General features: G+C 37.7%; 1 protein-coding gene across 1 annotated transcript in view; it reads left to right on the top strand.

Annotated features, from left to right (window-relative positions):
• The window catches only part of NWD2 (NACHT and WD repeat domain containing 2), a 52899-nt gene extending 40385 nt beyond the window's left edge, over positions 1-12514 (top strand). Inside the window, exons 4-7 of the mRNA XM_027746757.2 lie at positions 2585-2788; positions 4282-4426; positions 4719-5308; positions 6875-12514. Coding sequence (XP_027602558.2) covers positions 2585-2788; positions 4282-4426; positions 4719-5308; positions 6875-10807 — 4872 coding nt within the window. The 3' untranslated portion in view covers positions 10808-12514. The remainder of the gene's footprint in view (positions 1-2584; positions 2789-4281; positions 4427-4718; positions 5309-6874) is intronic.
• Positions 12515-14504: the final 1990 nt, after the last annotated feature.

Raw genomic sequence — 14504 nt, 5'->3', positions numbered from 1 at the left:
AGGATTTGCTGGATCATATCAAAGTTCATTTTTATTGTGTTTTGCTCAAGTAGTCAGTAGGATGATCCCTAATATGAGATTATTTACATAATGTCTTTTGCAGTGACAGACGAAAGAAAAAAATCTGTCTTTCAATTTTAAAGTAATACTGATTGTTATTTGCCTATAGTACAGTGGAGAGAGAACAGCACAAACCATATCAGAGAAGCAGAAAAGTACACAGAATAATTCTAAAACAAACGTAGTTAATTTAATGTAGTACATTAAAATCAGACATATTAATGTTAACATTTTAGTATTGTTAATGAAGGGCCCAGCTATTGATCTTTGCTCAGGCAACTGTCTATTGAATCCACTGGACTTAAATTCAGAAAAAGTGTAGCCTAGTGAACTCTCAGTAATAATTTCTATGTAAGGTAAAAGCTTCTCTGAGAGAAATTTTATGAGAATTCTACCTCAACATGAATGTTAAAAGGTTTTCCAATTCATCATAATAAGAGTTATTAACCTCAGTTGAATGAAGGAAAATAATATTATATTTTGTTTAACCTCTGCAGCTTCAGAATTCAAAAATTATAGGTCTCTATGAATAGATCAGAACAGTAAAAGCTTCAAAATTTTCCCCAGCTATCTCATTATGTGAAGCAACATAGTTCTCTCTATGAGGGGAGCTACTAGTTAGAATGATAGAAAAAATAAATTCAGATTATAAAAATATTGGATAATTTATATAATTCTAGTTACTGAACAAATTTGCTACAATCTCTTGACTCCTTGATGTGCACCCTGAATCAAACTGCTGTGGGATCTGAATGGGCAGTCAGGCAAACCCAACTTTCCCCTAATCCCTCTCTTTTGGAGAAGCCTCTTGAAGAACTCAAGTGCTGTGACCTGTCAGAAACTGGAACCTGGCTATATGAGCTATCACAATTCCTACGTTCCTTCACTTATCCTAAGCAGTGGACAGACACTGACTTTTTCCTGCCCACCAGCTCTTTGTCACGGCTCCTCTGTTGAAGGATGCCAACTTCTTGCCATCAAAGCCAGCTTGGTAGTTCATATGAGTTCTTCCTAATCTGCTCCAGGCAAAACTAAGCCAGGTTAGTTTACACAATATGAAGTGTGGTCTGAGTTAACTGACGTGGTTTTCCCCAAAAGAGTTTAGGAAATGTTCATGCACTGCTCTGATGTCTGTGCTCTGAGGCTGCAGCATCTGGCTTGGTAAGCCACTGAAGTATCTTCTGCCAACATAACTGAGTTCAGAAAAGTGGTCTGCTGCTTCATGCTTTTATAATCAGTGAAGCAGGCTTCATCATCATCAGTTATTGATTTTCAGGCTGATCTTCAGCTGGAAGAGTTTAAAACAGCTTCTCATTATGATGAGTGGTTTAAAAATAATGAATATTTAGATATTATTATTTACAAACAAGGTCATTTACATCTTTAGGGTACTACTGTATTTGCATTAGCATTACTTTACTAAGAGATCTTTCTGATTCGAATCAAAATGTTGATACTGTTGGTTTCTCTCTGCATGAAGTCCTCCTCATTAACTGAAGATCTTTACTGAATACATTTAAAATTGGGAAGGAATTTTCAAAAATCCCATTATAAATGAAGTAAGAATTCTCACTGACTTGTGGACCAAGTATATAATGCAGAATTGATCTGATGATCACAAATTTGAAAAAAATTGATGAAAGATTGCAGTAATTTCCTATAACACTATAAAGTCCAGGACATTACAATCATATTTTATAGAATATTTATGGATAGTAAACTACATAAATAAATTCAAAAAAGAGTATTTAGAATACCATAACCACCATTTTATTCCTCATTTTTGAAAGTGAAATATCTCCTGTGCCACAGTTTAAAAACTGACTTCCACAAACCTTTACCTTTATACAAAAGATACGCATTTAAGTACTAAAATGGGGTTTGATCCATTTCTACTCAGTATTTTGTCTTTTCTTGCCCCACTGTTCTTCAATGAACAGCTACCAGGGCAAAGACAACAAAGGAATATAAAACAGCAAAGTAGCTCATGGTTCTGCAACATTGATCCTTAGTATTGCTGGTATAAGCCACATCTTTAATAGCACCAATATGAACTGTGCATAACATCATGTGAATTTTCATCAAACAGAACATGAACTTTTATAAGAATAAAGGCATGCATACTTATCCTTTGTCCACAGAAAAGTATTTTGACATTTGCTTTTTCATGTGAGATTAATCTCTACCTGTGACTAATGGAACTCAGTAGTACATGAGTCAACACTGTGCTAAGTATGTTGGATATTTTTTAATTAATTCTTTTGAATGCCTTTGTATTTTTATTACCAGTTAATAATATGAAAGACAATACATCTACTTGAAATTTTACCAGGTCATGTAAGATACAGTTCAATACAGTACCCTTTACAGTAATTCATCTCACACAGTATTTGTTTCCCTTCCTAGTAATTTCAAAGTCATTAACTACTATTAGACTTATTTTTATGACATTCAGACCCCAAGGAGGCTTTTTTTGCATAACGAAAAAGAAAAATTTAATCCCTACTTTCCTGTAAATACATAGGGCCTATTGGGAGAGAAGTATGGGAACATACGAATACCAGGGGAAGTTGAATCGTCAGAATTTGAAATGATCCTGGATGCTGCTGTAGAGGCCAAGCTAGAGACAAGGATTTTAGAAGAGTGGTACTGCAGGGATGAGAATGCAGTGCCACCAGCATATTACCTCAGACCAAAATCTGAAATGCTGAAGAACTACCAGAATACGGTAAGTCAGTCACCCGCTCAACGACATTCTTCTCTGTCAGTTAGTGCCAGGGAGTCCCCAAGGCCAGGCACTTGCTGCTGTCTCTGAATTGGCTTCTACAGTGCTGTCCACACCTGAGCAACTGTTGCTGTGATGCTCCTTTCCCATGCATGGTGAAGGGAGCAGTCGCAAAACACCAAGGAACTTGACTCCTGCGTTGATGTGCTCTCTGATAACAGCTAGAGGAAGGGGACTGTTGTCATCCATGACCTACTGGGGCTAGTGAGACAGCTGTCCAGATTTCTCTTTCCTTCCCTGATGTTGTAACAGGGAAAGCTCAGGCTCTTCTACTTAGTATTGTGCTTTTGCTAGATTTCAATGAACAGGACTTGCAGAGGAATTTTCCCTTCTATCCCCATAGAAGAAAACTCTCTAATAAGTGCTTAGCATGTCTTGAGTTAGGTGTCATACTTTTAACTTCTTAACTGTAGTATAAGATTTTGGAACACTGTTAATTATTATTTTTAAAACAGGCATTTGCCTTTAACTGATGACAACAAAAGCTGTATATTATCAGGGCTCAATTCTATCCTCCTACACATCCAATATAACAAAGGATAGATTTTAGTGTACAAAAAATGAAGTCCTTAAAGGAGTTTTCACTTCACTTTGAATGCATACTGTACTATTGGTTTGGGAGTTTTTATTAATCTTTTATACCTTTCTTCAAACTACTGATACATAGGACTAGATAAAAAAATGTTCATAACTTAAAGCTGTAACTTAAAGGTGTGGCATAGATGTAACATAACTTAAAGATGTAACACAGACTTACATCTCATAAACTTACAGAAAGGAATAAAATATACACAGCTGTTAATATGTCAAGAAAGAGCTTGTCCTGGAGGTTGTTCTTTTTCCTGTTACACCCTCCAGGAAAACTGGAGACCCCTTAAAGATTTCATCTGTAGTAAGTAAAGCCCAACTGCCTTAGAGAAACCTCCATCATGGCATTTGCAAGATACCATCTGAAAGGATTAGTGAATTTATATTAGAGTTCCTCTCTGATGACAGTAAGATTACTGTTACTATAGCAATGAATGAATGAAAGTAATGTCACATATGATCTTGTATTTTTAAAATATGCTAGCTAATATTCGAGTTTAAATTATTACCATTATTACTTCTCATTAAAGGAGTGATAATTTTAGCAGTATTACTGTGGCTTTTTTATTTCAGGCTTGGTTTTCAAAATCCTCTTTCTATAAAGGTATTATTGGCCTTATTCTTGAAAAATATTGCGTTAACTGCCTACACTAGGAATTCACAAAATACTCCAAGTAGCTACATTATGATCACCTTCAGTATAAAAAGTTTAACCCTTATTTATTTTTTTCAGTGTATGTGTTTCTCTGTTACTATGTTATTTTTGACCTTGAATATTAGACTGTTACTTTCTGAAGTTGTAGATGTGTGTATTATACCTACTGTTTAACTGTGGATATTTTTAAAAGATGGAATCTTCTCCAAACTCTATGAATGAGAACAAATGGCAAGATATATCAGAAGAGATTAAGAAGATTTTTAAGACTGCTGTGAAATTGCTGTATGAGAAAGGAAAAATGAAACATAGCCAAGCAAAGAGATATCTTTCCTCTGGTAAAGTTCCCACTAACAATTTCTATGTTATCCATTTATTGTCTTTTCTGTCAACCTTTTCTCAAACATGAAGATATATTTCTGTTGGCATTTCTCATATAATTAAAGAGAGGGGGGAAAAAAGGTTTGTTATGTTTGCTTGAGACTAAAACCCATAGAAAAGGACCCAGCAAATTTTTCATTTTTTTAGTTTTTTACAAACAGATGCAATCATTTAAGAGTCTGCCTGTTGGGGGTAGGGCATGTTTATAAAGAAAAGTTAACAGAGACTCTGTGTTCTTTTCATCCTCAGCTATTGAAGATGAACTTGATTTTGCTTTGGGTAAACAAACACCAGCTTTCCTAAAGAAGTGTGTTTGCTACATTCGGAAAATTGCCAACATTGAGCGCTTCGTTAAAATTCCAGAGATGGGAAAATACATGGATGTGGTACATACAGCAGGGAAGTTTCTACGAGATCCTGAAGCCCATGAGAAACTAATCAAGCTCAGGGACGAATTCATTCCTACCATTGTCGCATCGTCCAATCTGAGAGTGTACACATCCGTCACTCACTGTGACATGAAACTGGGCTACTCCCAAGAAGTGGAGAACCATTACATTGAAGGACTTGGTAAACAGTTCTATGAAGACATGATTGATATAATCCAAGCTACAGTGCAGCAGAATTTTGACACGGAGACAGATACACTGTATGATGAAGTTCTTCAACACTCATCGCTGTGTAAAACGTACTCCACTTTTTATGAATATAGATGTGAGGCATTAAACATAGTTCACAAGTATGTTTTACCTAGCAAAATAGGACACATTAACCCTCTTATCATATATGGAGGACCATGCACAGGGAAGACTCTTCTATTAGCTGAAGCGGCAAAGAAGGTAAATAAATACCTTACATAATAATGTCATGTTGGGAGTATTACTGTGTGTAAAGGCCAACTTTGTTTTCATTCTTCCTTTTGTCAACAGATCAGATATCAGCCCTCAATATATAAAATAAAAATAATAAAAGGTATATTCAGCATATTTTTGTACACATATGCAGAAAAATAGTTACCTTCCGATAATAACATATCTGTATCATGTGCTTAGCCAAAACAAAAAAAGGTTAACAGAGCTCTTAGAAGCCTAATAGGAATCAATATATTTTTAATTAACAATGTGTATTGTAGAATGATCTCTCCCTCTTGTTCCACTGAGGTCCTATGAATCTGCAACCATCTAAACATCATGTGCTGGTTTTAGTCTTAAACGCAAATGCAGTATTTCTTTCCAAGTCATGCCATTTCATGTTCTCATCAGAAATTATTCCAGAATTAGTCTAATACACTTGCTACAAATCTATCTGAAATAATCTCCAAAAATACCTGTACTTATTTATCTGACATATGCTGTTTAAGTCATTGAGCTGATTACTACAGGCAAATGAATGAAACACTTTGTGCCAGGGGGGACCAGATGCAGAAAAAGACCAAGCTGGCATCTCTAAGCCTAATTCTTCACTGGGAGTCACAACTTTGAGTTCTGCGCAGGCTGGTCAGAGAATTTAGCATAGTGGGCTAGGAAACAGCCATATCAGGCAGAAAGAAATGGAGAAGGGAACAGTACTGTTTATAATGTATCTACTTCCTATAGAGTGACATTAGTTGTGTATATGAAATTGGGATTTGCAAATTAAGCTCTTTTTTCAGATCTGAGTACAGAAGTCAACCTAGAGACTCTGCTTATACTTTTCTTTTAAAATATTGTAATAACATAAAGTGTGGTGAAAAGATGTGGCAAATAAAAGAACTGAGCTTGTTAGCCTCCACAGACAGGGAAGATTTAAAACCACATTCCTCACTTGCTTAGAGTGATCTAACCAAAAGACAGATACTTTTTCCTCCTTGTGGCAGTGTTTTAGAGAAAAAGACAGATACACCAAGGCAGAGTGTAGTTCTGTGGGCCAGGGTTTAAGGTAACCAGCTAGTTAAGGGCAACCTGTACTCTGATCCCTGTCCTCTAGAGATATTCATTTTTATTCAGCTGGGAATCCGTGTTAAACATGTTCTGGTGGTAGGCTGACCAAGGATGACATTGCATAGTGTCTAAGGAAGTTTATTTATAAGACACTCTACCTACTTACTTTCTGAAGTGACACAGATTTTGCCAAGAATACCCTGGGATTCATGGACTACATTCTAGTCATGTCCCCTTTGACATAAGACTTTTTGTGGATCTGAGTCTTAGTGTTTTGAGATATTATCTATGCTAAACAAAGATGATATATGCTTTGAATTTCATTCAGTGCACATAAATCAACCCACCTCGAACTCTGCAAGTGAAAGCATTTTTATTCAACTAGTAATATTTTTAAATGATTTATTTATATACAGGCTATCACTATTTATAAACTCTGTTACTGTGCTTCACTGAGATATAACTAAATTATGCTCTATATTCTAGGCCTATTCCTGGTTGCAAGAAGAGATGGGACCAGATTCTGACCCTGTGGTAGTTATAAGATTTTTGGGATCCACTGAAACAAGTGCAGATCTGAAGAATATACTTCAGAGCATTTGTGAACAACTAGCAGTCAACTACCGTTGCCTCGTACAAAGTTACCCAAAAAAGATTCATGACCTTCGGGACTTGTTCATAAATCTCTTGAATGAGTCTTCATTTCACAGGCCACTGGTTATAATATTTGATGCCCTAGAACAGCTAACAGATAGTGATGATGGTAGGAAGCTCTGGTGGCTTCCCATTCACCTTCCCCGCTCAGTACGGATAATTTTGTCAACACTGCCAAACAAGCATGGGATCTTGCAAAAACTGAGGTGCCTTATTCATGAAGAAAGCAACTATATTGAATTGACTGCAAGGGACAGAAAGACATGTAGTCAAGTACTGAAACATCAACTGCTGCGAGTTAAAAGAAAAGTAACATCAGGGCAACAAATCTATGTCAATCAGGCATTCTCCAAGTGCACACTGCCTATGTTTGTGAACTTAACCTTCAGAGAGGTCAGGAACTGGAGATCACACAAGGATGTGGATGAGTCCTCCCTCTGTGTCACTGTCCATGAAAGCATAGAGCAGTTGTTTTGGTCACTGGAAAACAAGTGTGGATCAAGACTATTGTCAAGAGCACTTGGCTACATTACTATGTCCAGATCTGGCCTGAGTGAAATGGAACTGGAAGATATTTTAGCCCTTGACAACAGTGTTATGTATGAACTGAATGAGAGCGTCAGAGACAGTAATCCATTGAGAATTCCATATATATATATTGCAAGGCTTAAGGAGGGCTTACAAGGATACTTAATAGAGCGACAGGTGAAAAATGTAACACTGCTTCTTTGGGCAAATAGGCACTTGCAACTAATTGCCCAGAAATTGTACCTGCACAACGAAGAAGACTTACGTGAAATGCACACAGTCATGGCAGAGTATTTCCTTGGTGTTTGGTCTGGTGGACGAAGAAAACCTTTTTACAGCAATGACCAACATCTGAGTGGCTGTCCTGACCATGACAGTAGAGGCCTGAACGAGGATGAAAAGCATTGCATGGATCAGACTGCTTTTGACAGGCAGGCACCAGATCAGCCATGGGTCTTTCAGTGTAATCCATTAGAACCTGATATCTTTTTTATCAATCACAGAAAAATGACGGAGCTTATTCATCACTTGACAAGATGTGGAAGAACTGATGATCTTCTGTATGGAGTCATTATGAACTTCAGCTGGCTGTACACCATGATTAGAATAGGGCAGTTTGATAAAGCACTTTCTGACATAGAACTGGCTTACACCTACTCTCAAGAAAAGGAGCTGAAATTTCTGGCCAGTACCCTCCGCAGTATAAAGTTCAAAGTAGTAAAATACCCAGGTTCACTCTCTGCTGAATTGCAGCAGAGGCTTCTCCCAGTAGTAAGTTCATTGCCCAAACTCCGACATCTCCTCCTAGAATGTGACAAGGATGGACCCAAGTACTGCTCTATCGTCCCTTTGCATTCTTCCATGGATGTCACTTACAGCCCTGAGCGCCTGCCATTGTCATCCAGCTGCATGCATGTCACTGAGGTTTTGCCTACATTTAATCCCAGCACAATTATTGCTGCTTTAGAAAATGGCTCCATTAGCACTTGGGATGTAGAGACCCGCCAGTTACTAAGGCAAATTACAACAGCTCCGTCCGTTATCTTAGGGATGAAGCTCACTAGTGATGAAAAGTATCTTGTAGTGGCTACAACGAACAACACTCTTTTGATATATGATAACATAAATTCCTGTCTTCTCTCTGAGGTGGAAATTAAGGGATCAAAACATTGTGGAATTGGGGGCTCCACTTTTATAAATGGATTTACATTATCAGTCAACCATGCACTTGCTTGGCTGGAGGCCAGCAAAGATGTTACGGTAATAGATCTGCTTTACGGCTGGCCTCTCTATCACTTCCACTGCTGGTACGAAGTGACCTGTGTGCAGTGTTCTCCAGATGGAGTTTATGCATTCTGTGGACAGTATTTGAACACTGCAACCATTTTTCACTTGGGCAGTGGAGAGAAGCTGACCACCGTGACCTCTGAATTTTCAAGTGGGTTTGTGAAATTCCTTCTAATTCTGGACACAGCCCAAGAAATGGTGATGGTGGACAATGAGGGTAGCCTCTCTGTTTGGAATATGGAGGAGATTGCAAGTCCCCAGCTTACAGATGACTTTGACTGCAGAAGGGAAGACAGTGAAGTTGTCAGCATAGAGCTTTCTGAAGACCAAAGTGCAATTTTAATTTGTAAGGCTCTCAGCATTGAACTTCTTGACACTCGTGTGTGGAAGGTGGCTGAAAAGTTTAGAGCTAAACACAATGAGCGTTTTATATCTGCCGTGTTGTCCAAAAATAGCAACTGTATAATTGCTTCAATGGAAAATACCTCAGCCATTTTTGTTTGGAGAAGAGATACTGGACAGTGTATGGCAAGCTTACAGGAAATCTCAGGAACTATAGTCAGGCTAATTAAATCAAATCATCATAACATGCTGCTATCCTTATCCACCAGTGGTGTCCTTTCTATTTGGGATATAGACATCATAACTGCTATGTCCAATATTGACAAATCTGGCAAGCCTATCCAAAGGCTGGTGTTGCCAGCCAGAGGTGAATTAATATACACATTAGACGGATCAGATTCTGTCCATAAGTGGAACTTCAGCACCGGATTCATTGAAGCTGTGTTCAAGCATGAAGGTATTGTTGAAAACTGCGTGCTGACCTCTTCTGGAGAGATAATGGTTACATCAGATGACAAATGCAGCCAGTACGTATGGCACACTGTTAGTGGTGAAAATATCTTCCGCATTAATGGACAGAAAATCTCAGAACTAATGATTACTCATAATGATCAATTTGTAGTCTCTCTCTGTGAGCAAAATGCATCCAGAGTGTGGCGACTGTCCACAGGACATAGAGTTTGCAATATTTTAGTTGCCTTACAGAATGCATTTATAACAACTGCAAATACATTCGTAGTCGGAATGGCAAAGAACAAAGTCTTGGCTGTCAGTCTCTGGACAGGCAGCATAACAAAGAAGTTTTGCTGTGATGATGGTGCAAGCATTGTGGATATTAAGTTGATACCAGACTGCCCAGATATTATCGTATTTATAACATCTACTGAAACCGTGAATATCTGGAGCTTAACAGAAGAAGTCATCTGCAAGCGTGTGCAGTTGCCTACCAATTTCTTAAAAAAATTGGAAGACTTTGAAATATCTCCAAATGGGAAGCTAGGAATTATAACGCGTGGTGATGAGAACATCAATGTGCTTGATTTATACAGTGGAAAACTCCGTGTGGTTCACGCTCCAGGTGTCATCTGGCGGCAGAGGCTGTCTCGTGATGGCCGCTACCTTGTATACATTTGTTGTCGTGGTGAGGAAGATGATGATAATGGTGCGGTCTCCAGCTTAATTGTAATGAGGCTGGCTGATGGCAAAAACATTGGTGCCTGTTCTCTTTATAAAACTCCCACTTTTCTTACACTCTCACAGAGACATTTAAACATTATTATTGGATTTGATGATGGAAGTATAGGTACTTACACTGTAGTGGATCGAGTTGATGCTGCACTGAAAATCAAAATTGCTACTTCAAACAGCCGTCAGATTTTCAATAACACAACACAAGTGATTAGGCCAAAATGTCACAATTATAGCTTCAAAGCAGCTGCAGACTGCATTTGGAGGGAATCAACAGAAGTATTTGCAAGGGATAGCCCCATTACAGTTATAGAGCCTGAGGTGAGTGAAGCAACACCAACCAAAAAACACAACTATTGCTATGAGAAAGTGTGCTCAGCCATAGATTGCAGAGGACACAGTTTTGCCTCTGACAACTGACTAACCATCTGGATGAGCTTATCTGAATAGTATACTTGCATAGGTATGTTTTCTGAATTCATGTAAAAATCAGTGTGTTTCTTGGAAGACAGATAGAAACAGCAGAGGGCAGACCAGCTGGGTTTTTTCTGTCTTACACTTATGTAAACATAAAAGTAAATATAAATGGGCTGCAGGGTTTTTTTTTAATTTCAGAATACAAGGTTCAGTCCAGAATTTCACCAGGGCCTTGATTAAAAATTTCTAGCAATACTGTCAAAATTGTTATGCTATTACAGAAGTCAGGTGATCACATTTGGGTCTGACAGACTGTTTTAACTAGAACTAAACCTCCACATGATTGGTGAGAAGAGTCAGACCACTGTTTTATATTCCAAGTCACCTAGATGGGTCTACAGCTAACAGTCGGCTTTATAACCACTTGCAAAAATGCGTTTTTCTGCTTGATGGTGCAATGACAAGATGTCACCTGCCAACCTGGAACACTTGATACATTCCATCATCATTTTAAAAATGCTTACTTTGATTTTTCTTTTTAATTGGGATTATTCTTTGGGTTGAATGGAGTAGGTGCCAGTCAGCTGTAAACATGTCACCATGTGAGGCAACAAGTATTTGTTTCACCTTAATGAATGGACTGAAAGCTTTTTTTTTTTAACTGCATGCAGGGATTTCAGATTTCTGTATTGTGATAAAATGAAAAAAATCCTAAGTTGTAAAAGAAGTATAGGGATTGGGGTTTTATTTTTGGTTTAGGGAAATTTTTCGTCTTCATAGTGTGTATTAGTCAGGTCATAATGAAAATTTTTCAAAGACAAAGAGCGTTACAGATGAACAGTTAAACACATTAATTTCTTTATGTTAAAAGGTTGCTATCTGTTTTGTTGTAAGAAAATCTAAAGTATCTCCTATGTCCCTAAAGTAATCTTAATAGTTTTCAGATCTGCCATATATTAATCCTTATAACATTTGCCTTACTATCATTTTTGTTCTTTCCCATGATAAATACAGATCAAATGACCAAACACTCTGGGACACTTAGTATATGTGGTGAAATCCTCCACTACACATAAAGGCTGTTCAAAGGTCCTTTACTGGTCCAATTTGTAATGGGTTTTTCTTACTTCCACATATGTACAAGCTTCACTTTCTGCTTTAGAACTGTTTTGAGCCTTTTGTACAGTTTTACCGTTTCAAGGGAGAAATTGTGAAATAACTACAAATGCTGTAAAAAATTTACATTTTCCCAAGTAAAAACATATATTGGACAATATCTGAAAGGATAAGAAAATTTTCCCCCCCTTACATATCTTAAAGATGGCACATCTGTGGATATATTTTCAAATTATTTAAACAGAATAATTTTATTTTTAAAATCAGAACCCCATGTCACAGATTTCCAAGAAATGAATGCTAAGCTAGAATTTAATGTAGTGTGTGAATGTTCAGTGTAAAAGCCAATATAGTATATTAAGTGACTTGAATGACTTTTCCTAACTTGTTTGCAACTAATAGATCATATTGAATGTTTTTATGTAAACTTTGTATTGTTGGGAAAACCTATCCAATCAGAGATTTATATTTTCATAAATGTCAAATTTAGTTAAATTTTGTTACAAAGTTGTTAAATTAGAAATCTATTGCAGTCTTCAAACAATATACAGTCTTGTGTATGCATTGTTTGTACTAATAAACTATGGAAGCAGACTTGTATGTGTCCCTTAATTTCAGGGAAATTTCACTCTGGCAGAGGGACACAAGGCCTTCACAGCTCCCTTTGGCCTGTATTTAAATAATTTCTGAGGGCTATATTCATAAGGAAAAATTTCAGTATTTTCCCCTTTCACTTGACTAAATCAAGCATTCAAAGAACCCAATGAGATTTGCCAAAAAACCACCATGCTTAGGTGGTGTTTATGACTAGATTGCATACTGCTGGTATGCAAGTCAACAGACATGAAGGCTTGTGTAAACTACCCAGGATAAAGCACAGAAGAGAGAGGAGCACCTGAAATCCCACTTCTCTTCAGACCTGTGGAGCTATGGACCTGTGGGAACCACGGCTCGCAGGATCCTGTCCTGAAGGTAAACAACTTCCACCTTCTTTCAAATGCAGTGCATAACACACATTTCAGCCTTGAACTCCTTGTGCATAACCTGTGTAATATTGGAAAGTTAGTGTTTTCATTATCTTGGAAGAGTAAAATACATCTCGTATCTGCCAAGAGAGTGGCTAACTTTGGGTGGCAATGAAGTATAGAATAATAATAGAACTACAGAATATGCTGAGTTCGAAGGGACCCACAAAAGACCATCGAGTCCAACTCTTAGTCCCTCACCGGACGTCCCCAAGAATCACATCATGTGCCTAACCTATCTCATTCAGCTTTCCAGCTTTCTGAATCAATTTCTCAGGGGTCAGATTCCTCACACTGTGCCTAAGAGGCAGGCACAGGCTACTGAATGGCATTAGGCTGCTCAGTGTCCAAATACTTGTTACTGCAAGAGTGAGTGCTCCATAGCCCCTCACAAATCTGTCCCCAAGTATGTCTATCCACAGGTACGGAGACTAAGTAGTTTCTCCAATAATGAGCCATCCAAATGCCAAGTGCTGTTCTATCCCTAGATAGGAATAGAGCAATTTATTTTCTGTTAAGGAGCACTATTTGCATATTTAGTACAAAGCTTTCATTTGTTTTTTAGATAAAGTGCATCAGTAAACAGGTTCAGACGGGGTCCATGTTTTCTGACACAGAAGATTTTAGGAATAGGCTGTAGCTGCAAGAAAGCTTTAAAGCGGAATTAGCCGGAAATTCTTTGGCAGACAAAGGTAAGCCGGAGGTCAGCTAGAAAAAATATTTTTATCAGTCATTTCCTTTGCACCACAGCTGGGGAATGCACGGCCCGTGACTTCATTTCAAACTGCCTGTGGCCATTTGACTTTTTTTTCACATTATTATCAGATAACATCAGAATGTGAGTTAACACTTAGCCTTGAAAACTCTGCATTCAGGGGGCATTCAGGTTTCAGTGGCTCCCCCGCCCTGATTTCTCCATGCTGCAGACTCAAGCCCTCTACCTGTGGAAACAGAAATTTTAGCCATCTTGCAAAGAGAATTTAAAGCAAATATTGATTGCTAAAATAGTGTTCATATCCAGAGTGTACTGTTTCATCTTAAAATCCTGAGAGTTTGCCCTTTGTCAAAAACTATATATGTGTGTCTGTATGATACATCATAAAGTCAGTCCTTTGGGGCACTACTATTAGGCAATTAACAACAATCTGCATTGTTTTATTTTGTTGATTAAAGATTAAAAAAATACCTGATTTAATATAACTATTAATATTGGAAAAGGACAGACTAATTTTATTTCTCCTAATTATAAAACCAAAGACATCTTACTTTTTTACACATTATTTTTCATATAACCATAAAATTGATTATGTAATCAGCCAAATATGGACTACGGCCTTTGGAAGGGTTTCATTAGCAAGGATTTGTTACTAAGAATCCCTATAAAGCCTTTATGCTACAAATATGACCTCCTTCAAGTTTTTGTACCCTGCTGTGGACATTACTCATATCTCTTCCTGGGTCACCACATGGGTGCAGGGAGAGTAGTGAGCTACATTTTCTCCTGTGGTTTGCCTTTCTAGCCTCCCCAAGGCAGGCTGAGGCATTTTATCATGTGCTTC

Source organism: Pipra filicauda, unplaced genomic scaffold (genome assembly GCF_003945595.2).
Source record: "Pipra filicauda isolate LSUMZ 115617 unplaced genomic scaffold, ASM394559v2 scaffold38_size3968069_pilon, whole genome shotgun sequence".
In the NCBI taxonomy this organism is placed as follows: Eukaryota; Metazoa; Chordata; class Aves; order Passeriformes; family Pipridae; genus Pipra; species Pipra filicauda.
This window is presented reverse-complemented; position numbering and strand designations above follow the sequence as displayed.